The sequence below is a fragment of the Sturnira hondurensis genome, unplaced genomic scaffold (genome assembly GCF_014824575.4).
Source record: "Sturnira hondurensis isolate 20B ecotype Veracruz unplaced genomic scaffold, ASM1482457v3 Scaffold0004136, whole genome shotgun sequence".
NCBI classification, from domain to species: domain Eukaryota; kingdom Metazoa; phylum Chordata; class Mammalia; order Chiroptera; family Phyllostomidae; genus Sturnira; species Sturnira hondurensis.
In genome coordinates, this window is record NW_028076767.1 from 43,735,592 (window position 1) to 43,758,593 (window position 23,002).

General features: G+C 38.8%; 1 protein-coding gene across 1 annotated transcript in view; it reads left to right on the plus strand.

The window, feature by feature from the left end:
* METTL8 (methyltransferase 8, tRNA N3-cytidine) overlaps nt 1-23,002 on the plus strand; it is a 76,437-nt gene that overhangs the window by 13,793 nt on the left and 39,642 nt on the right. Inside the window, exon 2 of the mRNA XM_037044477.1 lies at nt 21,237-21,391. Within this exon, the coding sequence (XP_036900372.1) occupies nt 21,249-21,391 (143 nt within the window). The 5' untranslated portion in view covers nt 21,237-21,248. The remainder of the gene's footprint in view (nt 1-21,236; nt 21,392-23,002) is intronic.

The window sequence follows — 23,002 nt, forward strand, 5'->3', positions numbered from 1 at the left end:
CCAACACCATTTGTTGAAGAGGCTATTTTTACTCCATTTTATGTTCCTGCCCCCTTTGTCAAATATTAACTGACTGTATTGACATGGGTTTATTTCTGGGCTCTCCATTCTGTTCCATTGGTCTACATGTGTGTTCTTATGCCATACCAGACTTTTTTGATTATAGTGACCTTGTAATATAGTTTGATATCAAGTAACAAATGGAATTCTTATGTACATTTTGACTACTTTCTGGACTTTCTCTTCCATTTCATTGCTTAAATTGCATATCCTAGCTCTATGGACATGGCCAATATATACTTTTTTTGTAGTATATTGTTTTGACATTGCTTTGTAGATATGTCTTGTACTTTATTTTTATTGAATTTATTGGGTTGATATTGGTTAATAAAGTTATATAGGTTTCAGGTGTACAATTCTACAATCCATCATCTGTATATTGTATTATGTGTTCACCCCCCGAAGTCAAGTCTCCTTCCATTTAACACCCCCATACCCTCTTCTGCCTACACCCAATTCCTTCCCCTTTGGTAATCACCATGCTATGGTCTGTGTCTATGAATTTCTTTTTTTCCTTTTGTTTAATCCCTTTACCTTATTTATCCAGCCCTGCATCTCCCACCTCCCCTCTGACAGCTGTCAGTTTATTCTCTATGAGTCTGTTTCTAGTTTGGGTTAGTTCAGTTTGTTCATTAGGTTGCACATATGAGTGAAATCACATGGCACTTGTCTTTCTTTAACTAGGTCATTTCAGTTAACATAGTACTCTGCAGATCCATCCATGCTATTGCCAAGGGTAAGAGTTCTTTCTTTTTTTATTGATTTATTATTATTAATTTTTAGTTGTTGATTTGAGAGAGACACATGAGAAACACTGATTGGTTTTTGCACTTAGTTATGCATCCATTGATTGCTTCTTGGGTGTGCCCTAAATGAAGATTGAACCTGCAGCCTTGGTATATTGGGATAATGCTCTAACCAAGTGAGCCACCTGCCCAGGGCCGATTTCCTTTTTTTTGACAGCTGGGTAGTATTCCATTGTGCAAATGTACCACAGCTTTATATATCCGTGTATCTACTGGCAGACACTTGGGCTGCTTCCAAATCTTGGCTATTGTAAATAACAATGCAATGAAAACAGGGGTACATATATTCTTTCAAGTTAGTGTTTCAGGTTTCTTCAGGTTACTTCCAAAATTGGATCATAAGGAAGTTCCATTTTTTATTTTTTGAGTTAATTCCATACTGCTTTCCACAGTAGCTGCACCAATCTGTGTTTCCACCAACAGTGCACAAGGGTTTTCCTTTCTCCACATCCTCACCAGCACTTGTTGTTTGTTGACTTATTGATGATACCCATTCTGATAAATGTGAGATGATATCTTATTGTGGTTTTTATTTGCATTTCTGTAAGGTTAGTGACATTGAGCATCTTTTCATATATCTACTGGCCATCTGTATGTCCTCTTTGTAAAAGTGCCTATTCAGAACCTTTGACCATTTTTTAATTGTTTGTTTGTTTGCTTGCTTGCTTGTTTGATGTTCAGTTTTATAAGTTCTTTATAAATTTTGAATATTAACTTTTTATCAGGTATATCATTGGTGAATATGTTCTCCCATTCAGTGGATTGTCTCTTTGCTTCATTGATAGTTTCCTTTGCTGTGCAAAACCTTTTTAGTTTAATGTAGTCCCATTTGTTTATTTTTTCTTTTGTTTCCTTTACCCAAGGAAATCTATCAGAAAAAAATATTGCTATGAGCAATGTCTGAGATTTTACTATCTGTATTTTCTTCTAGGATTTTTATGGTTTCAAACTTAAGTTTTTAATCCATTTTGAGTTTATTATTGTGTGTGGTGCAAGAAGGTGGTCTAGTTTTCTTTTTTTCATGTATTGGTTCAGTTTTCCAGTGCCATTTATTGAATAGGTATTTTTATCCCATTTGTTATTGCCTCTTTTGTCAAATATTAATTGACCATAAAGATGTAAGTTTATTTCTGAGTTCCCTATTGTGTTTCATTGATCTATATGCCTATCTTTATGCCAGTACCATGCTGTTTTATTATGTGTTTTTGGTACAGTTGGATATCAGGAAGCATGATTCCTCCACCTGTATTCTTTTTTCTCAACATTGCTGTTGCTAGTCAGGGTCTTTTATGGTTCCACATAAATTTTTGGTATATTTGTTCTAGTCTGTGAAATACACCATTGGAAACTTACAAGGATTGCATTGAATTTGTAGATTGCTTTGGGTAGTATGAAGATTTTAATGATGTTAATTCTTCCTATCTATGAACATGGTATAACTTCCACTTATTTGTATCTTCTTCAGTTTCTTTCTTCAGTGTCTTATAATTTTCCAAATACAGGTCTTTTACCTCCTTGGTTAAATTTATTCCTAGGTGTTTTATTCTTTTTTAAGCAATTGTCAATGGGATTGTTTTCTTAGTTTTTCTTTCTCTTTTTATTTTTTTAAAGATTTTATTCACTTATTTTTAGAGAGAGGGGATGGGAGGGAGAAAGAGAGGGAGAGAACCATCAATGTGTGGTTGCCTCTCACATACTGCCCACGGGGAACCCAGCCTGCAACCCAGGCATGTGCCCTGAATGGGAATCTAACCAGTGACCCTTCAGTTTGCAGGTCAGCACTTAATCTACTAAGCTACACCAGCCAGGGCGTTAGTTTTTCTTTCTGATAGTTCATTATTGGTGTATAGAAATGCAATTGATTTCTGGAAATTCATTTTGTATCCTGCTACTTTACTGAATTCATTTATCAGTTCTAGTAGTTTTTTGGTAGAATCTTTAGGGTTCTCTATATATAGTATCATGCCATCTACAAGTAATACTTCTTCTTTTCCAATTAGGATGTCTTTTCTTTCTTCTTCTTGTCCTGGCTAGGACTTCCAGTACTATGTTGAGTAAGAGTGGTGAAACTGGACATCCCTGTCTTGTTCCTGATCTTAAGGGAAACACTTTTAGTTTTTGCCCATTGAATATGATGTTGCCTATGGGTTTGCCATATGTGGCTTTTCTTATATTGAGCTATGTTCCCTCTATTTCCACTGGGTGTGTTGGTTCTGGGGCCTTTTGGGAGGGATTCTGGTGCAGACAAGTGTGAGACACTGCATGTAACTGGCCCTGGGCAACCTGTTTGGGGCCACAACACTATCCATAGCTTGTAGCTACTTCTTCTGGGCCTGGAAGTGCATGGGAAGGACCAAGCTGTGTACTAAGCTGAGGGCTGGCTTCTACCAGAATCGGGCCTCAATGTAGGTCTGCAAAAGTCCCAAGGCACCCCAAGATCCACCTCCACTTGTCTCCACCTGCTTTCTGACTATTAGACTCAGTCACTGAAAGAGCCTCTGGCAGTAGTTGAGTTGCATGAAGTAGATTCTCAGTGAGTAAACCAGGTAAGGGTGAGTGGTGTTTAGCGACCAGATTGATACGGGTTCAAACTCAGTGCCAGTGCTGGGTCTGAGGTCAAATGTTCCAGGGTATACCAAGTCTAGCTGCATCCCGCTTGGGCTGCACGCCTTTGTTGTGGTGTGGGGTCTCGGGGAGTCACCAGAGTGAGGCCTACAGAGTTTATCAGGCCCAAACAGACTTAGATTTTGCTGTGTGAAGAGAGGGCTCTGCACCAGTTGGACATGTGGGAGGAAAAGTGTCCCCTGTCCTAGAGCCACACAACTTAGTCTGTCCCAGATTCTTCAAGGAGCCCAATCTCAACAGGTCAGGGTTTCTGGGAGTTGGGATAATGGGGCTAGTGGATATCTCATGAGAGGGAGTTGCCAGTCAAGTTCACAGGAAAGTGAGGTAAATGTTCGCTGCTCCAACATCACACAACTCAGTCACTGACACTTATTGAATCTGCCCAACCCAGACAGCTGTCTCCTCAGCAGGGCAGAAGCTCCACAGGGTAGGGCTATTGCTTTCCCAGACTGAGGGTGCCCAGAGGGTGGGGCTATTGCTTTCCCAGACTGAGGCTTTATGGAGGGGAGTGCTCTACCCAAGAAAGACGGTCCCTGCACTGCGGAGCTGTGACTCAGCACAGGGATTCTGGTGGCTGTCTGTTCAGGATAAGTGGCTGCAAATGAGACTTTTTTGTGCTGGTCCTTGAAGAGGGCACCTGTGTCTCTAGCAGACTCCTGTTTCTCTCTGGTGGACAGAATTCCTGCGGATTTTCACAGCCACATGTTTTATATGCATCTCTTCCCAGCTCTGGTTCTTTGGGCTGGGGATCCCAGCTTGGGCTTGAGACCCCAGCTTTTTAGGAGGAACCCCCTGAGATATACCTCTAGAACCTCAGTTGCCAATGGGAGAGGGGCCAGCCCTTTTCATGTCTCCACCTTTCCTATCAGTCTTGATGTTGCTTCTTCTATAAATCCTCGTTTATAAGACTTCTCCTTAGCTAGTTTTCAGTTGGTTATACAGGATAATTGTTCTATAATTTAGTTGTAATTCCAGTTTGGTCCTGGGAGGAGGTGAGTGCACCTTTCACCTACCCTGCTGCCATCTTGGATCCCTCATAGTATATTTTCATGTCTGGAAGGGAAGCACATACCGCGCCCCGCCCCCCTCCCCCACCCTCGGCCTGCTTTACCCTGTCTTACCACAACCAACATCACTTACTTCCCCTCTAGGATTTTCCTGGTGTTCCCTGCATTTTATCTTCCAAATGAACTTTGAAATTATTTGTTCAAGTTCTCCAAACACACTTTTTGAATTTTGATTGGAACTAGTTTAGTTTTATAGATGATTTTATACATGAGTCATTAAAATCATGTACCACGCCCCTTTCTTTATGTCATTCCCGTACATTTCTGGCTAAGTTTGTACCTAGGTATTTCACATTGTTTGTTGTTGCAATCATAAGAGGGACTTTCCCCCCATAATTTCCTATCTTTGCTATCCATATATGTTTTTAAAACTTTAAATAAAAAAAACATTTAGCTCATATTTCCAGATAGTTTTGGCTTCTTAAAAAAGAATAAGCAAAAAGGATACTATCATTTGTGGTAGTACAGTTTGTACTGTGTGAACTTGATTTGACTGCTTAAGACTGTTTAAGGAAACAGAACATTCCAGGCGCTCTCTCTCAATGAATATGATTCTTCCAAGGTGGTTATGTTGGGAACCTATACATTGATGGCAACAAGAACAGCAACCTTCTCTAAAGACAACAAGAGGCATATATCTTAAAGCAAACAGTTTGCCACCACTGAGAATATGAAAAAGAATCAGTAAGCTTGCAATGAGGACATTATCTGAAAATGGAATTTCAAAGATGTTTTACTATTATTAGAGTAAATAATAATCTCTTAAGGTGACTTATTTGAAGGGGAAATACTTATTTTGATGTACAGATCTAGTTTTTAGTTAAACAACATTGCTTTATAGACACACCTTATGTGATCAGGTGGCAAAGAGATGGCTGATAGGTAATAATGAGTTTTTGTTGTTGTTGCTGTTGTTGTTTTAAAAGGATCATTTAATCAGATTGTTTTTATATTAAATAAGATTCAGGTTTCCCCAGGCAGTGTTTCAGCTTTTTAGGAAAAGGGAATTTGTCAGCTTGCTAAGACCATTTCAGAGTTGTCTTAACCTAGATTCAGGAGAACAATGGACAGGGGTGGCTTAAACTTTTTTCAGTGAAGAATTTATAGGCCTGGAGGGTGACTGCCCTCCATGACCTGCCCGGTTAGGAATTTATGATCGGATCACCCTGTGAGGTTATTTTCCATAGAACCCCCTTTTCATCCACATTAAATTTATTGGGTTTTAGTTTATATAATTTCTCGGAATAACGTTTATTATGTGTTGGGTAAAGAATATTTATATATTTTTTTCTTTGGGTGAGGAGCAGGCTGCAGTTCAGACTCCTGTGCCTGATCTTTCAGGCCTGACCAGAGGCAATTACAAGACTTTTCCTGGAAGGCCTGCTGGGAGAAGCTGGCCTCCCCACACAATTGGTGCACAGCCAGTGCGATGCAGTTTTCTGGAAGGGTTTCCATTAAGGCCCCCTGGACAGCCATGTTCACATGTGTATCTATATTCTGATAAAGTTAATTTTTATATCAAGACCCACAAATAGTGGTTTCTGCCATGGCCTAGCCAGCCTTCACTTTCAAGAAATACCCGTTGAGGAAACGGAACATACACCAATTGCGATCCTCCAGCCCACCATTAGCTAGTTTACCTTCTCCTAGGAAATATGCCCTGTTAGTCTTAAAAGGAAATTCCTGTCCTTCTAGCCAACCATGCCCTGCTTTCTTATTGCCTCTTCTAAGTTTCTATAAAACTCTTGCTCTTGCCCCAAACCCCTTGGGAAGAATGCTCCACTGCTTGTGAGGCACTGTGTTCCCCTGTGGATGAAAAGAAGGTTCTATGGAAAATAACCTCAAGGGTGATCTGATCATAAATCCCTAACCGGACAGGTCAATGTGTCTAGTCATGCCCCAGGCCTGCAACTTCTTTAGTGAAAAGTTTTAAGCCAAACTTGCCCATCGTTCTTGTGCAGCTAGGTTAATGCAACTTTGAAATATCAGAAGTAATACCCCTTTCAGGAGGGTATTAACCCTCAAGAAAATGTGCATAGTCTTGTTAACTGTCCTGTAATCCAATCCCAGCCTTGGTTACCACCCATCCACCTACCCCTGCCCAGTTACCTCCCTCCTCCCCCCTGCCCCTGGTTTATGTCATTAGTTGGGCTCATAAAAATTCTCTATAAGGTTGGACATCTCATATGTCGACATCCCCAATCCATGGATTGGCTTCCTTTGAGTAAAGGACATCAAACTTGTTACATAATTGTTTTAGTTTTGTCATTTGACAATTCCAAGCCCAAAGGACTGCGTTCAGAGGACTCCTTATTGGTGGCTTCTGCATAGACACCTTCTCCACTTTGGCTCAGGACCATTCCGCTTTTAGCCCTTTCGCTTTCCCCACACCCCGGGCTCCTGGGCAGCAGGACAGTTTCCCCCGTCCGTGCTGCATCTACTTGCTTCTCACCTGGTGCCATTCCACACAGAAAAATGGAGCGCTGGTGAGCTCGTGCCTCCGTTGGTCTCTTGCTTACACTGTTACAGTAAATAAAAAGCTTGGTCGTCACTTCAGTTTGACTTTTGGCCTAATCGGCCATCTCAACACCTGATTGCTCAACAGTGAAAGATGGGAATAATGTTTGTTCCTAATTTAATAACTTTTTGTGGCTTTTCCTTTTTTAAGCTTTAAGGGGTGCCCTTTAGGAATGTTTCTGGAATTCACTGACTAATAATTTGACTTTATATTTGTAAAACATTAGGTAGCTTATAATGTTCTTTGTGAGAATTTTGTAACTTGGGCATTATCTCCAATTTACAGATGAGCCTAGAGGCAAAATAAGTGACTTTCCCAAAAATTATGATTAGTAAAGATAGCTGAGCCGGAATTTGGACTTGAGGTTTATTATAGTCTGAATATTATTATATTCAACATTTGATATTATACTACCCCTACTTCATTGGTAAATGAGTCTTTCACCTTCTTGGGAAGTATGGACTACGTAGGGCTGTTTAAGGAACATAATAAAAGGGTTGGTCCTGTGGTGTTTGTGAAGCCCCGTGGGAATTGTAAGAAGAGCCACACTAATGATAACAGTGATACCAGCTGAAGTTTACCGAGCAAGTGAGCCATGCACCCAGCACTGTGCTACGGATATGCTACAGAGACCACCTCCTGTAACCTTCCTATATTTTGAGATAATCTAATTAGCCACATCGTATTGAGGAAATTGAGATTCACAAAAGTAAATATCACATCAGAGGTTATGTGGTAGCCAGTGGCAAAGCCTGGATTCAACTTAGTCCAAACCCTTTACCTCTTCATCTAGAATTACTTTCCAAGGAGAATTGAGGTGGTTATGTTCTTCTTGGGTTATTTCTGCTAATAAGGAAGACTAAGAGTAGAATGCTGTGGAACAGAATCTTCTAATACTGTATTTCTCAATTTGAAACATGTGTAAACATCTGTTTAAAGGGAAAAAAATCTCAGATCTGTAGGTTGACTTAAAATATTTTTAGTATATTGTTATATACATCAGGTATAAGCTTCTTGTGCACAGAGCTCTTATTCAACTACAAAATCAAAATAAGTGGAGAGCTATAACCACAATGCCAATAAAATTCAAGTTAACAGTACTATAATATGACTGCTGATATTTTACCAAAACTAAATTGCAGAGCTCATTATACACAGGGTCCTGACCACCGCCTCTCAGGTTCCTTTGATTTCAGCCATCCGTACTGTGTTGTGTGCTGCGTGCCTTCTCAATTTGCTCACCAATTTTCTCCATCTGGAGCATTGCAGAGTCTTTTACAGCACGCCGTGTACTCAGACGCACCACTTCCATGTTATCCCAGTGCTGCTTGTTGCCAGCACGATCATAAATGCAAATACAAGCACTGAAATCAACCAGCAGTTTCAATTTGCTGCTATTGATTTTTTTAGATTATTATCATCATAAAAACAGTTTTAAAATTTGTTGTGGGACCTTAGTTTGACAAACTATGGCTTAATAGGTGTGGCCAGTGGGAGCTTGTTCCTGAAAAGTAAGGGTTGGCGATCTATTATAATGACCTTCAAATTAAAATGAGGTGATTGAGGAGAGTCCTTGTTTTCACCTTGGTCCAAAATGTTTCTCTTTTATAGGTGTTTATGGCCTTGTGGCTCTCTCTAACCACACTGCAAAAGCCTCTTATTCAAAGTAGGATTTCCTTCACATTGTTAGTGTTACTGTTCCTGTTACTCAGCAACACTGGTTAACAAACTCAGAGGGCCTAATTACTAACCAGAACCTTCGGTATTCCCTTCTCCTTGTTTCTGTTAAATCCAGACTTCAGCCACATCAAGTTCATCAACCACTCTGTCCCACCCCAAAACCCCTTTATCCCTGCTTCTGCTTTTTGTGTTTTATTTCTGGTCACTTGGGGCTTACTGCCTCAGTCATATTTTCCCTCAATGTCATCATCCTAAATCACTGCCTTCTGTACTACCAGCCTGGCCAGGCCTAATCCAGATAAAACCAAAGGTTTCCCCCCTAGACTGCCAGGTGGTAGAAGAAATCACATAATTTCTCTATTAGATTATTTTAGGTTGCAGATAACAGAAAACTCAGACAACTCTGAGAATGTTTTGGCTCAATAACTGAAGAAGTCAGAGGTGGGACTGGCTTGAAATGAAACTTAATCCAACCACTAAACAATGGCAACTAACTTCTTTTAATCTTCCCAATTCACCTTCCTCAGAGATGGTTTCATGTTCAAGTTGTACTATGCCCTCCTGAAGCAGGCCCACTCATGGATGGCTCTAAAATAGCTTTGGTTATAGCCTGAATTGTGAGTCCCCCTCCCCCGATTATGGTCCTCAGATGGTTTGTGTGATGGTTTTCCTGTGATTAGACTGGAGTTTGGGGCTGTGGGGAGGAGGAGGACGGAAGTAAAGTGCCGTTCTCACCGTGCACCAAGAGTGCCCACTCTCAGCGTGACTAATCATTGTTGCTGTTCACCTTGATCACCTGACTGAGGTAGCATTGGTCAGGCTCCTCCACTGTGGTTATGGTCCCCCTTTCCATACTCTACTTTTAAAAGAAGGAAGTCACGTAGCACAGCCCACATTGAAGGAATGAGGAGTTATGCCACACCTCTTTGAGGGCAGTGCCTCCATAAAATATTTGAAATGTTTTTGCATGGGAGATTTATCTTTTCTTCCCTTTTTATTTATTTACTTATTCAAGTAATCATTTACATTACTATGAACATATGGATATTTATTTATACTTTGGACTATGATCCAGAACTGCTTTATTTTGTTTTTCAAAGTGTTTCAGCTTTTGCCAGTGGGAGCTCTTTCTTTCATTTGGCTCATGTGTGGCTTTGACATTTCCCTGCCATTGTGGGGAGTTGGGTGGGATTTTGTTTTGTTTTGTTTTGTCTTGTTTGTTGTTTTAAGCACTTTTCTATCTTCTGACACTGTAAGAGGCTACAGACTTAGTTTATATTCCCTACCTCAGTCCTACAGTCAGCCATTTCTCCACAGTGCCCTGGTTCCTTTTATTAGAGATCCGTGGCAGAAAACAAAATCAGGGTGCTTGGCATGTTTTTTTGCGTTGGGGTATGGTTGCTTCTAGGCACTCTCAGCTGGCGGAGTAAGGAATACATATTTCCACTGGTGAGAACCTTGGATCCCACCATCTGCTATCTATTTCTGAATTGTTCAGTTCCAGTGTATGTGTATACTTGTCTCAGAATTGTTGACCTTTTATCAACTGGAGTACAGTGCTAATTATAGTTCCTGTTGCCTTTAGACTTAGACTCATTTCTAAAGTTCTTAGCATATTTTTCCAATTTATTTTTTATTCTCTGAAAATACCATGCACTTTCACATTTCTTTGTCTTTATTTGTGCTAATTTCTCTGCCTGAGATGCCCTGGCTTTCACCCCTACCTACTTGGAATGTCCCCACTCATTTGTCTAGACCCAGCACAAATGTTGCCCCTACTAGGAAACTTTTCCTAGCCACTACCAATACATCTATTCATTCCTCTGTGCTCTGATATCACCTTATACCTACGTCTGCATTACATGTAGCAGACGTATCTTTGTGTGTATCTCATTCTTCTTCACTTGATGGTAAGAACCTTGAGAGTAGGAACCAAATGGATTTATCCCTGGACTCCCATAGCTTAATGGTAATGGTAATTATTTGTTAAAATCCTCTGGGATGAAAATAACAGAAAACCTAGTAGTGGCTACAATATATAAGGGTTTATTTTTCTAAACCTAGCAAGAAGTCCAGAGGAAGATGGTACCTAACTGTGGCTTGTTTACCTGTTCAGTGATGCCATCAAGAACCAGGCCCTCTTCCTCCTCTGTACACAGACAGCATCACATCTAAGTTCAGGAAAGAGGCAGGTGTGTTGGTACCAGCAAGCTGTCTTCCAGCCCCTTTCCGTTTAAGCAAAGGCTTTAGCCAGAACATGGTTACATGTCTGCTCCAGCTGCAAGAGTAGTGGAGAAGTGAGTTTTTAGAACGATTAATCTTCTTGTTTTGTTGTTGTTATTCAATTACACTTGTCCCCATATTTTCCCCATTACTCTCCCCTGCCCTACCCATCCCCCCACCTTCCACCTTCAATCTTCCCCTTGCTCCCCATTGTCCTTGTCCATGGGTTCTTTATACAAGTTCCTCAGCTTGACCTTCCCCTTCTTCCCCTCTCCCTACCCCATTATTTCCCTCCCCACTCCCTTCTGGTCATTGTCAGTTAAACTAATCTTTTGAATAAGAACAAAATATTGGAGTTAATCTCCAAGTAATCACAAGGCCACAAGGAAATCAGAGATTGTTTCCTATTGGGTAAAAGGCCTGAGGACAGACGTACCTCTTAAAGATAAGAAGAGGAAAGGAGTGATCCCCAGTGGGAGCAGCATCTGACTGTTACAGGTAAAAAGCACTGATGCAGCTGAGGAATCTAACATACTCTGGCCTCCCACTCTATAATTATACAGAATTCTGAGTGCTCTCTGGAAACTTTCAACTTATCTGTTCTCATGTAGAAAGGGTACCATTCCTGCGAATTTTACTTTCCACTCTCTTGTCCCTTTCCTGATGGATGCTGTGTCTCCTATGGTGTTGCGGAGCCAGCCTGTGGCTCCGTTGGCCTTGCTTTTCCTGCAAGTTGTAACTATTTGTGGTTCTTTAAAATAGAATTTACAAAATGCTCTATCTGCCTACCTAAATTCCACATTCTTTTGAAATTATGAAAATTCACTTTTATTTGGAGATTTCACTTTTATTTGGAAGTGAAATTTGGACACTTTTATTTCCTAATGTTACATTTCAAATTTTTGTACCTGATGTTCACTATGACTTGAATTGTTAATAATATTCTGCTTTGTGCCAGGGCTGCCTTATTGGTACTCTAGTCCAAACACGATTGGGTAAATCCTGCATGAAGGTAAAAGCGTCTCCTGTCAACTAGTACACTGAGGGGCCTTTGCAATGAATAGGAAAGCAGAAGTCCAATTAAGGGAAGAAAATTCACGTAGATAAGTCCATTAACCTCACCTTTGTGAATTGTTACCGGAATTTGTAAGGACTGATCATGCATTAAGTGTGAGTGTAACTTACTATCCTTTATAAGCCCACTAAGCCTGATTAATACTTCCCAAAGTTTCTGTAGCACACACAAATGTGAAATGCCAGGTGGGTGAGTTAAAACCGATTTCATTCTGGTGCAGCATAATGTTTTTGGAGACAATGTCCAGAGTAATTGGAATAGTGTACCCTTCAGATATTTTGAGTTGAGCCAGATTTGAGATGAGTTTACATGGAATCCCTTAAAGAACTAAGCCTTTTTTGTGCGTGAGTATTTGGGATGGGCACCTTTAAGGGTGGTCACAGAGAGCAAACTCTGAGCTTGAGATTCCCACTTACAAGCTGCAGAGGGACTGAGGTCAAAGCATGATCCAAGTGCTTTGTAAATACTTACTGTAATTGCTGTTCTTGTTAATAACCTTATTTATACCCCCAAATTGTAATCATCCAAAGAAAGATTAAAACAAGATGTATGAATTGTCTGAAGTGTTTGCCTCACAAATGGTCACCCTCGGAGTTCACTGAAATTTGCAGGGTTAATTGAAGCTTCAGTTTTCATAGCAGTGCATTTGATACTTAAGTGTTTCTTACCTGTTGGCTTTCACTATCCAACAGAGTGCAACAATAGCGTTTCGATTTGCTCTCATTAATGCTAGCCTCTCAGGTAATGTTTGTTGAGATGATGCTTGTTCCTTTGAGTGAAAACTTTGTACCATCTTCCCAGCCGAGAAGGAAAGCTAAACAGTTACAAAAGTAAAAACATGAATGTCTCACTAATTTATTTAGTTAAAGGATGCTTAGAAACCAGGAAATATCAAAGGGAGGTTAACTTTTAAATGGAGGGCAGACATTTAGTGTATGATTAACAGCAGTGTTTTTCCCCCTGAGATTTCAGTGAGCGAGACAACTGGGAATCCTTCTTGGAGAGCCTTACAAATAGTTTTTCCTCAGAGCTGGCTAAGTGCTCCAAGGATAATCGTTATAGATTCACACCACAAGCAGTATTGTTTGCTCTAGTTCCTTGGTTCTCTGCTAATAGTTTTGAGATGTGAGAATGCAATCTTAGGATTGAGCTTTAGTAGCAAGGGAAATGAACCCTTCTTTGCTTCTCCTCAGCTGTGTAAAAGCAGACCAGTTAAAAAGAGCTGGGTGTTAAAGTGTTACAGTATTTATGTGAGGCAAGAGTGCTTGTTTGTGTCTTGAGATTTGAGTACTAGAAAGAATAACTGCTCTCCTAAATCTGGGGCTTGGTGTCTTGCAGTGGCATTACTTGCTACTTGATTAAGGCCCAAGAGAAGAAACCGAATTGGGAGAGATGAAGGGAGAAAAGGAATTCTGGCTTCCTTAAATCAGTTACAACATATTAGAAACCCCAGGACAGACTGGAGAGTCAGTACTGTGATCCTTCTTGCATGTGTGTGTGTACAAACATGGAATGCAAATGGGTGGATTGTATGTATGTGAATAGCAAAGATGTTTAGGAAAAAATCGTGTGTCTCTCCAGTGAGACTGCTTGGGTTCGAAGCCCCGTCAGTCACTGGATGGGAGCTTTACTATGTTACTTCATCCTGTATGGGGTTTTCCTCTGTAATACGGGTGGGAAGTATTAAATAAGATAATACACCACATGTAAAGTGCTTTTGCACAAGGCCTTACACATGGTAAACACTTAATTTTTTAAAACATTTTATGTATTTATTTTTTAGAGAGAGGGGTAGGGAAAGAGAAAGAGAGGGAGAGAAACACTGATGTGTGACAGAAACATCACCTGGTTGCCTCTCACACCCCCTACCCCTGGCCCACACCCCAGGGATGTACCCTGACTGGGAATCAAACCAGCAACCCTTTGGTTTACAGGCCAACACCCAGCCTATTGAGCCACACCAGCCAGGACAGTAAACACTTAATTTTTTTAAAAAAATTCAGATTTACATAAAAAATAAATTGGAATTGGTGCCTTATTTCCTCAAAGTTTTTTTTTTTCAATTTGCAAAGTCTAATATGGAGTATTTTCCTTAACTAAAATCATCCTTTTTATTTAAAAAGTACTTAAAACAATTACTCTACAAAAATAAAAATTGCAGTTTTTCCAGACATACTTTCACACTTGTAATGTGAACTATCCTTGCATATGTATTTTACCTATTCTGCTATAGTATGTTATATTTTGTTGATATGGTGAGGCAGATGTGTGAATCATTGTGAAAAGGGCTCCATTTTAGTGGAAAGCAAAGCAGCTAGCCCAAATTTGGAGAGAGGGCAAAGGTTGCTTCCCCGCAAGTCGTTCTTCTATACCAAGGACTGTTCTGCTTACAAGCACAATGTGGTAGTAATGGTGGGCCCAGAAAACTGCTAAATACTAAAGCCATCTTCTCTTTGGCTTATCATACTGTATGCAAAACCCAAGTCATTTTATATGTGTGTTCTTTTCCTTGCATTCTAAAATAGGCCCAGAGCTGGCAGGAAGTCTGTCAGCTCCTCATGGCGTACCTCTGTATACTTGATAGTATAATAAGTGCTATTTATAATGAAATTCTGTCACTTCGGCACTCATATGAGCTTCAGTTCTTTCTGGATCTGTTCCTCAGTGATTGCTTTAGCCAGTTGACTTCACGACTGAGCTTAGCCTTGAGATCTCAGAGGGCCAGGGCCCTAAGGTCACTGAGAGGAAGAAAACAGGAACCTATAGGCAATGTAAGTACAACAAATGCCGCTTGACTACGTGGACTAGAATTTGATATCACAGAATTAGTTTGAGCTAAATTAAGTGAATAATCAGGACCACAAACAATAAATAAAAAACACCTAATAAGGATTTGTGCAGATTCTTCTTGTCTTCATATTACTCTGTCCTGAACTGGAGTAATTCAATTTAAGTATCAGCCTCAGCAATGAAGGCACACCGAGACATGCCTGGAAGACTGTCACCTGGGTTTTATCCTTTCAGACAGCCTCGTTTATTCCTGACAAACACTTGATGTTATAAACAGAAACACTAAATGTGAGGTAAACCTGCGTTATAACAATGTGGCCAATATTCAAATGTTTACCTCCTGCAAATGTACTACTTACCTGGGTTGTACCGGCTTCATAAAACAAAATTGAGAAGTGTTCTCTATTTCCTAAAAGTGTCTGTATAAGATTGGTGTTATTTTTTTCCTTTTTTTTTATAGGTAATTTTTAAAAAGATTTTATTTATCTTTAGAGGGGAAGGGAAGGAGAGAGGGAGAGAAATATCAATGTATGATTGCCTCTCATGCGTCCACTGCTGGGAACCGGGAACCGGGAACTGGCCTGCAACCCAGGCATGTGCCCCTGCTGGGAATTGAACCACGATCGTGTGGTTCACGCTCAATCCACTGAGCTACACCAGCCAGGGCTATTTTTTTTCTTAAATGTTCAGTGTTCACTAGTGAAGCTATCAGGCTTGTGGTTAAATTCGTAGGAAGGTTTCATTGTTGCTGTCTGGTTTTTTATTGTAGTAAAATATACATAAAATTTACCATTTTAATCTTTTTTAAGTGTCTAGTTCAGTGACATTCACATTGTTGTGCAAACATTGCAATCATTCATCTCCAGAACTTTTTCATCTTCCCCAACTAAAGCTCTGCACCCATGAAACCCTTAGCTCCCCATTCTCTTCTCCCTGCCCGCCCTGGCAACCACCGTCTACCTTCTGTCTTGCCTTTTTCACTTCTCTAGGAACTTCATGTAAGAGGAATGATACATTTGTCCTTTTGTGATAGACTTACTTAATTTAGCATAGTATCTTCAAGACTCATCCATGTTGTACCATGTCAAAATTTTCTTTTTAAAAGACTGAATAATACTCATTTTATGTATAAATCATGTTTGTCCATTCATCTTCCATTGGATACTTGGGTTGTTTTACCTTTTGTCTTTGTAAATAATACTTCTACAGACACAGTGTGCAAATGCCTTCTCAAGTCCCTGCTTTCACTTCTTTTGGGCGTATATCCAGAAGTAGAATTACTGGGTCATGTGGTAATTCCATACTTCATGTTTTGAGAAGGTGTTGTACTGTTTTCCATAGAACCTGCACCATTGTATGTTCCCCCAGCAACACACAAAGGTTCTAATTTCTCCACAAACTTGCCAACACTTATTTTCTGTTTTTTTTTAAAATAATAGCCATCCTAATGGGTATGATGCTTGTTATTTTTTAAATTACAAAATTAATTTATTTAATGGATTCAGGGCTATTTAAATTTTTTCTTGTGCTGTTCTGGGATATTATTATTGGTAAGTTGTGGTTTTCAAGACATTTGTCTCATCTAATAAATAGAATAAAATTGTTTATAATATTTCCTTACTAGCTTTTCAACATTTATAAGGTCTGTGGTGATATCTTCCTTCATTCCTATTATTAGAAATTTGTATCTTTTCTTTCTTTCTTTCTTTCTTTACCTACTTACTTATTTATTTTTAGAGAGGGGGAGGGGAAGGAAAAAGGGAGAGAAACATTAATGTGTGGCTGCCCCCTGCACAGCACCAAATGGGGACCTGGCCCACAACCCAAGCATGTGCCCTGACTGGGAATTGAACCAGCAACCCTTTGGTTCGAAGACCAGCACTCAGTCCACTGGGCTACACCAGCCAGGGCAGAAATTTGTATTTTCTGAAACAAAGATGTTTGAAATCAGTCTTGCGAAGGGTTTATTAGTTTTTAAAATCTTTTCAAAGAACCAACTTTTGACTTAGATTTTCCCTGCTTTATCCATTTTCTATTTATTGATTTCTGCTTTTTCCTGTTTCCTTCTTTCTACTTACTTTGTATCTATTTTTTTCTATCTTAAGATTTAAGCTGAGATCGTTGATTTGAGATCTTTCTTTCTAATAGAAGCATTTAAAACTATGAATTTTCCTCTAAATATGGCTTTGGTTATATCCCATAAATTTTTATTTTTTTAACCTTGTGGTAGATATATATATATATATATATATATATATATATATATATATGTATGTAAAAGAATGAAGGTGACTGTACAAGTAAATAATATTCTGTGAGAAAATTAATCCAAACTCTTAGGCAATTCTATTGCTGAAAGGTGTGATCAGTAGCACTTAACAGCAAACTCATTCTCACAAGTAAATTTCTGTTTTTACTTTTGGTAGTGACCTTGTACAGAATTTCTAAATTTTGATGTTTTAAGATTTCATTATTATTCAGTTAGTATATTTTATAATTTACCTTACCATTTACTAACTTGTGTAAATCTTTCACTCATAGTTTATTTAAAAGTATGTTGCCTAATTTTTAAATACTTAGGAATTTTTCTAGATATCTTACTATTATTTTAAGTTTGGATAAAAAAGCAAAAAATCAACAATATGCTTCTGTGAGAGAAGTACTTTAAATGTAAACACACAAATACATTTTAAAAAGATATACCATGCACACCACTGTATAAGAAAGTTGATGGGGTTATATTAATATTAGACAAAGCACAGTTCAAGAAAATTACTATTACTGGACATAAGAAAGGATATTTATTATAAGTCAATTCATTAAAAAACCAACCTTTAATACTATTATGGTCAGAAAGCATACTCTGTATGAGAAACTTTGAAATGTATTGAGACTTGTTTGTAGCCTAGGATATATGGTTTACCTTGGCTAATGTTCCACGTTCACTGGAGAAGAATGTATATTCTGTTGTCATTAGAGAGACAATGTTCTTTCTGTATCATTGAAGTTGCTTATGTTCAAATCTTTTATATCTTATTGATATTTGATAGTAACTGAATGCCGAGAGAGGAGTGTTAAAATCTTCAAGTAATATTGTGAATTTGTTAATTTTTCTTTAAAAAATTTCTGTCTATTTTTGCTTCACGTATTTTAAAGCTTTATTATTATGTACCGTATTTTTTGGACTATGAGATGCACTTTTCCCCTAAATTTGGGAGGAAAGGGGGCGTGTCTTATAGTCCAAATGTAGCTTACCTGGCTCACTGTGGACAGTGGCAATGGAGTGGGGTCACAGGTTATTAAATATTTTACCACATTTTTTGCTTCCAATTTTTTCCCTATTTTCCTCCTTTAAAACCCAGGTGCATCTTATGGTCCAGTGCGTCTTACCATCCTAAAAATACAGTACATGCACATTTAGGGTTGGTATGTCTTGATGCATTGGCCCATCACTATTAAATGTTCCATTTTAGCTCTATAACAGTCTTTTTTAAAAGTCTACTTTGTCTATTAATACAGCTCCACTGTAATTTTCATGCACTATTTGCATACCTCTTTTTAAAACTTTAATCTATTTGTACCTTTATATTCAAAGTGCCTCTCTTATAGACATCATATAGTTTATGCATATTGACAATCTCTGTCTTTTAACTGGAGTCCATTTACATTGAATGTAATTACTGATGTGGTTGGGTTTAAATATGCCATCTTGGTATTTAGTTACTAATTGTCCCATCTGTTTTTCTTCTGTTCTTCCTTTCTTGCCTTCTTTCAGGTGGATAGAATAATTTGAGCTGTACCTCTTTGTATTATTTCAAATAAAAATACTACTTACCCATACAGCTTCATTTTGCAAATAGTATCTTAGTTAAACCTGTATTCAAATTAGAGTATGCCAAAAGAGAGGTAAGAGAGGGCACATAAAGTGAGTGGGACACTCTGGTAGCAGAAACCAACTTTCTCTGCCAGAATTGTAGCTAATCCTGCTCTTCTTCTCCCATCACCAAATGGAACCATCGCCTAGTAGACATTACGCTGCTGTGACAGTCCTAACATGAAGCACACAATTTTCAATCACTGTAGTCAGTACAGCTGCATAGCTGTGTGTGGACTGTCACATTCTTCTGTCCCTTCCTTTTTCCACACTGTAAAAATCTTAGGAGCCACCCTGGAATATATGAAGTAATCTCCCTCCTTCCAGTTAAATTTATATCAGACAAGTATCATTTTTGTGTGTAATCAGTCAAATAATTCATGAGCAGTTTGGGGCCACCCTTCAAAGCTTGCAATTTACTTGAGAAGGCACTTATATAATTTTATTATATATCTGTATTATATTTATTACATCAATTTGTATATTTATATAATAAAAAAGATAAAGAGCAATGCAAGGCTGTGATGTTTACAAGTAATAAAATAGATGAAGATGCTTATGTGGTTAATTAGAGAAGCAGCTGCCTGAGCAGGACAAATTGCCACATGTTGAGGTCCTGGCTACACTCTACTCTCTCTACAGACTGCCAGCCTGCAAGGCACACATGTCTCTGACATCTTCCTGAATTGCCTGCCTCATATCCAGTCTGGTTATGACTTTTCGTCTCCGTCTATAGAGGTCTTTGATCATTTATACTGAGAGGAACTCATATGTATTTTTCTCTCTCTTCCTCCTCTTTTATATATAGATATAGAAAAGCACCCTATGATTATTTGAAGAATTGAAATTTCATTTTGATTCAGATTTCCTGGGTGGAATATGTTTACATCATTTTACACTTTTGAGCATGAATTGCCTCTCTTTCTAGTTGTAATCAGTTTCTACTTTTCAGCATACAGAAGATTTTATGAGTAGCGTTCAGTGCAGAAAGAGAGCTCTAAAAATAATTGTGCAAATAGGGTTTGTGAGTCTTATGTGGCACACTGACAGGGGAAAAGAACAAAGGCACATCAGAGGAAAGGTAGTGGTGGGCGGAGCATTTAACTTCATTTGCTTCCACCAAAAGCTTGTATTTAGTGGCAAAGGAAAAATAAACAAGAAACAGGAGATCAGCACTAGCTATTGAATGTTTCATTTCTCATCTTTGTTAGTCACATTTGAATAGAACCATTACAGTCTTTTTTGGTGTGTATAACTAAGCTTTTTTTTTTAAAGGAGTATCTTGAGTTTTATATACAAAAACACAAGATGTTTTTGTCATTCCACAGTTCATTTTGGAATTCATGGTCTTAAAACCCATTGACTTTCAATAAGGTGGTAAAGGGTGTACAATACCTGTCATTTTTATGCCTAACAGCACCTTGGGCAGTCTCTAATGCGTGTTATGTACACACACCTTAGAGCAGCTGTTTGCATCTGACAGCTTCCAGCATTTGGCAGTGTTGAGACGAATGGAACGTTAGTGCAGTGCCCCGCCGTGTTGCAATGGGTCCTCACTGGGGAAAGTAAGCTCTTCAGAGCTTCTTTCTGGTAGTTTTCCATAAACATTTTAAACTGATATATTTGACAATACATAATAATGATGACATACTATTTAAATGTTTGTTCTTCCAGAAATGGGGATGGATTTGGCTAGTCAACTAATGAGCTACAATTAAAGCGTGTTTTTTCTACAGGGAAACCTGTTTTGCAAATATATTACTGACTGTTCTTAAAAGTATATGTATACGGGGTTGTTAGAGTTAAGAATTGCTGGGATCATATCTCAATACAGTATTCATTTATTTGACTATTTTTCATATTATTTAGTTCAGCCCAGGGAATGAGACAATAGGTTTATTTACCTATTCTGCTACTGGACTTAGGGTTTTGGTCTCGTGGTCACAAAATATCCCTTAGAAACATGTTTTTCTAGAATTCTGAAACAAAAATAATAAAATCACTTAAGAAAACTTTTTATCACACAAATCCATGTTCTGGGCTTACATGCTCTGGCCATATACTGATTTTAAATAAGCAAATACCAAACAAAGCACAGTTGGTCAGGCTGTGACTTCTAAAGAATGACAACCAGGGCCCTGGCTGGGTAGCTCAGTTGGTTAGGGTGTCATCCTAACATTCCAAGGTTGCAGGTTTGATCCTTGATCAGGGCACAGACGAGAATCAACCAGTGAATGCATAAATAAGTGGAACAACAAATCTTTGTCTCTCTCTCAAATCAATAAATAAAAAACTTTTTAAAAGAACCCCAGAAATTGTCACACACTGTAAATATTATTTTTCCTTCTCATAGTCTGAAAATACTTGAGGATAAAAGCTATCACACCCACCTTTCATTTAAAAGCATTTAGTTTTCATGTCCTTTGTTCAGGCTGTAAACCTTTTGGACCAGTTTTTGGCTTTTAGATAAACAATACACTGTTTAATGCATATCGACTAATTGTTTGTAATTTTTTAGGTACAGATTAGGATGAATGGGATTTGGAGAAATTCTATTTCTTGTCTAAGGATAAGAAAGCTGCCACACAGATACCAAAGTGGTTGTCACCCAGCGGCCCCTCTGGGATCAAGGATTTTAACTGACCCAGCTAAAGTTTTTGAGCACAACATGTGGTGAGTTGTCTTCTTAAGTCTGATATTATGTATGTGTACTATACATCCCTAGTGGTGTTTTTTATTTAGTGCCAAGAAGGGATTTTGAGTGCCAATCACTTAACTTACGGGGTTGAGGCTAACTGATCCTAACCTAAGACTTGCCAATTCTAATTTCAAATTCAATTCTATGCAAGTAGAATTGGAAAAGTGAAACTTTTCGAGTGTTTTCCTCAGCTCTGGGGTTCTTAGAGGCCCTCCCTTGCTCACCCTGATCCTGCTTTGCTAGCAAATCACTCTGGGCCTCTTTTCCAGGTAGAATCCTCTTCCTCCCCACAGGCCGTTCTTCTCAGCAAGTCCTTGTCACTCGGCAAATGTGTATTCGATACTTGCTGCTTGATAAACGGCAGAGAGTACCCACTGGTGTGGCCCTAGTCCATGCTTTCAGGAAATTCACCTTCTCCTGGGGAAGATAGAGATTTATAGGAAATTTTGATAATTAGCTATGCAAGGCAGTAAACTGAAAGGGCTCAGCTTGTTCTTATAAAACATATAGATACACACCTTGTAAGAACAATTCAGCAATGCAAAATCACTTCTGTTTTGGCATAGTGAGGAAGATCTCTTCTTTCTTTTTTAATTTCAGCTCTGTTGAAGTATAATTGACATATAAAGGAAGATCTCTTGCCCTGAGGCTCAGTTGGTTAGAGCGTCAACCCATACACCGAAAGGTAGCGGGTCCGATTCCCGGACAGGACACATACTAGGTTGTGGGTTCGGTCCCAGTCAGGGTGTGTGTGGGAGTCAATGGATCAATGTCTCTCTCCCTACCTCCCTGCCAAATCAATAAAGATATATTGATTTTTAAATCTTCACTCATATCCTTGATACAAGGATTTAAAAATAAATAAGTAATATTATGTTCTGTTTTGTTTTTAAGAAACTATCCAACTCCCAAGGACACATCCTAACTAGGTAAATGAAACCTAGCATAGGACTTAATGAACCTCACAAAAAAATGAAAAAGAAGCAGACCCTCATAAAGACTGCTCACTACTCAGTAGAATTTTCCCCTTTCCCTGCCACCTCTGACACTCTCAAGTTACAGAAACCTGGAGAAAATACACCCAGGCTTCAAACTGGAATTTATAGGGAAAGATAAACAGGTCTCTGGGTAAGGTTGAGTATCAAGATAACTAATCTGCAGAAAAACAGAATGAAAAGAAAGAAAGAGAGAAGAAAGAACATGTCATACTTCTTCTTCATTCTTCTTCCCTTCCTCTCTCTCTAAATATAAATAAATAAAATAAAATAATTTTTAAAAATGTATCTTATTGATTATGCCATTACAGTTGTCCCATTTCTTCCCCTTCATTCCCCTCCACCCTGCATACCCCCTTCCCCCACATTCCCCCCCTTTAGTTCACATCCATGTGTCATAAGTTCTTTAGTTTCTATATTTCCCACACTACTCTTGCCCTCCCCCTGTCCATTTTCTCCCCACCATCTATGCTACTTCTTCTCTATACCTTCTCCCCCCTCGCCTCTGCCCACTCCCCTGTTGCTAACCCTCCATGTGATTTCCATTTCTGTGGCTCCACTTCTGATCTAACTGTCTGCTTAGTTTGCTTT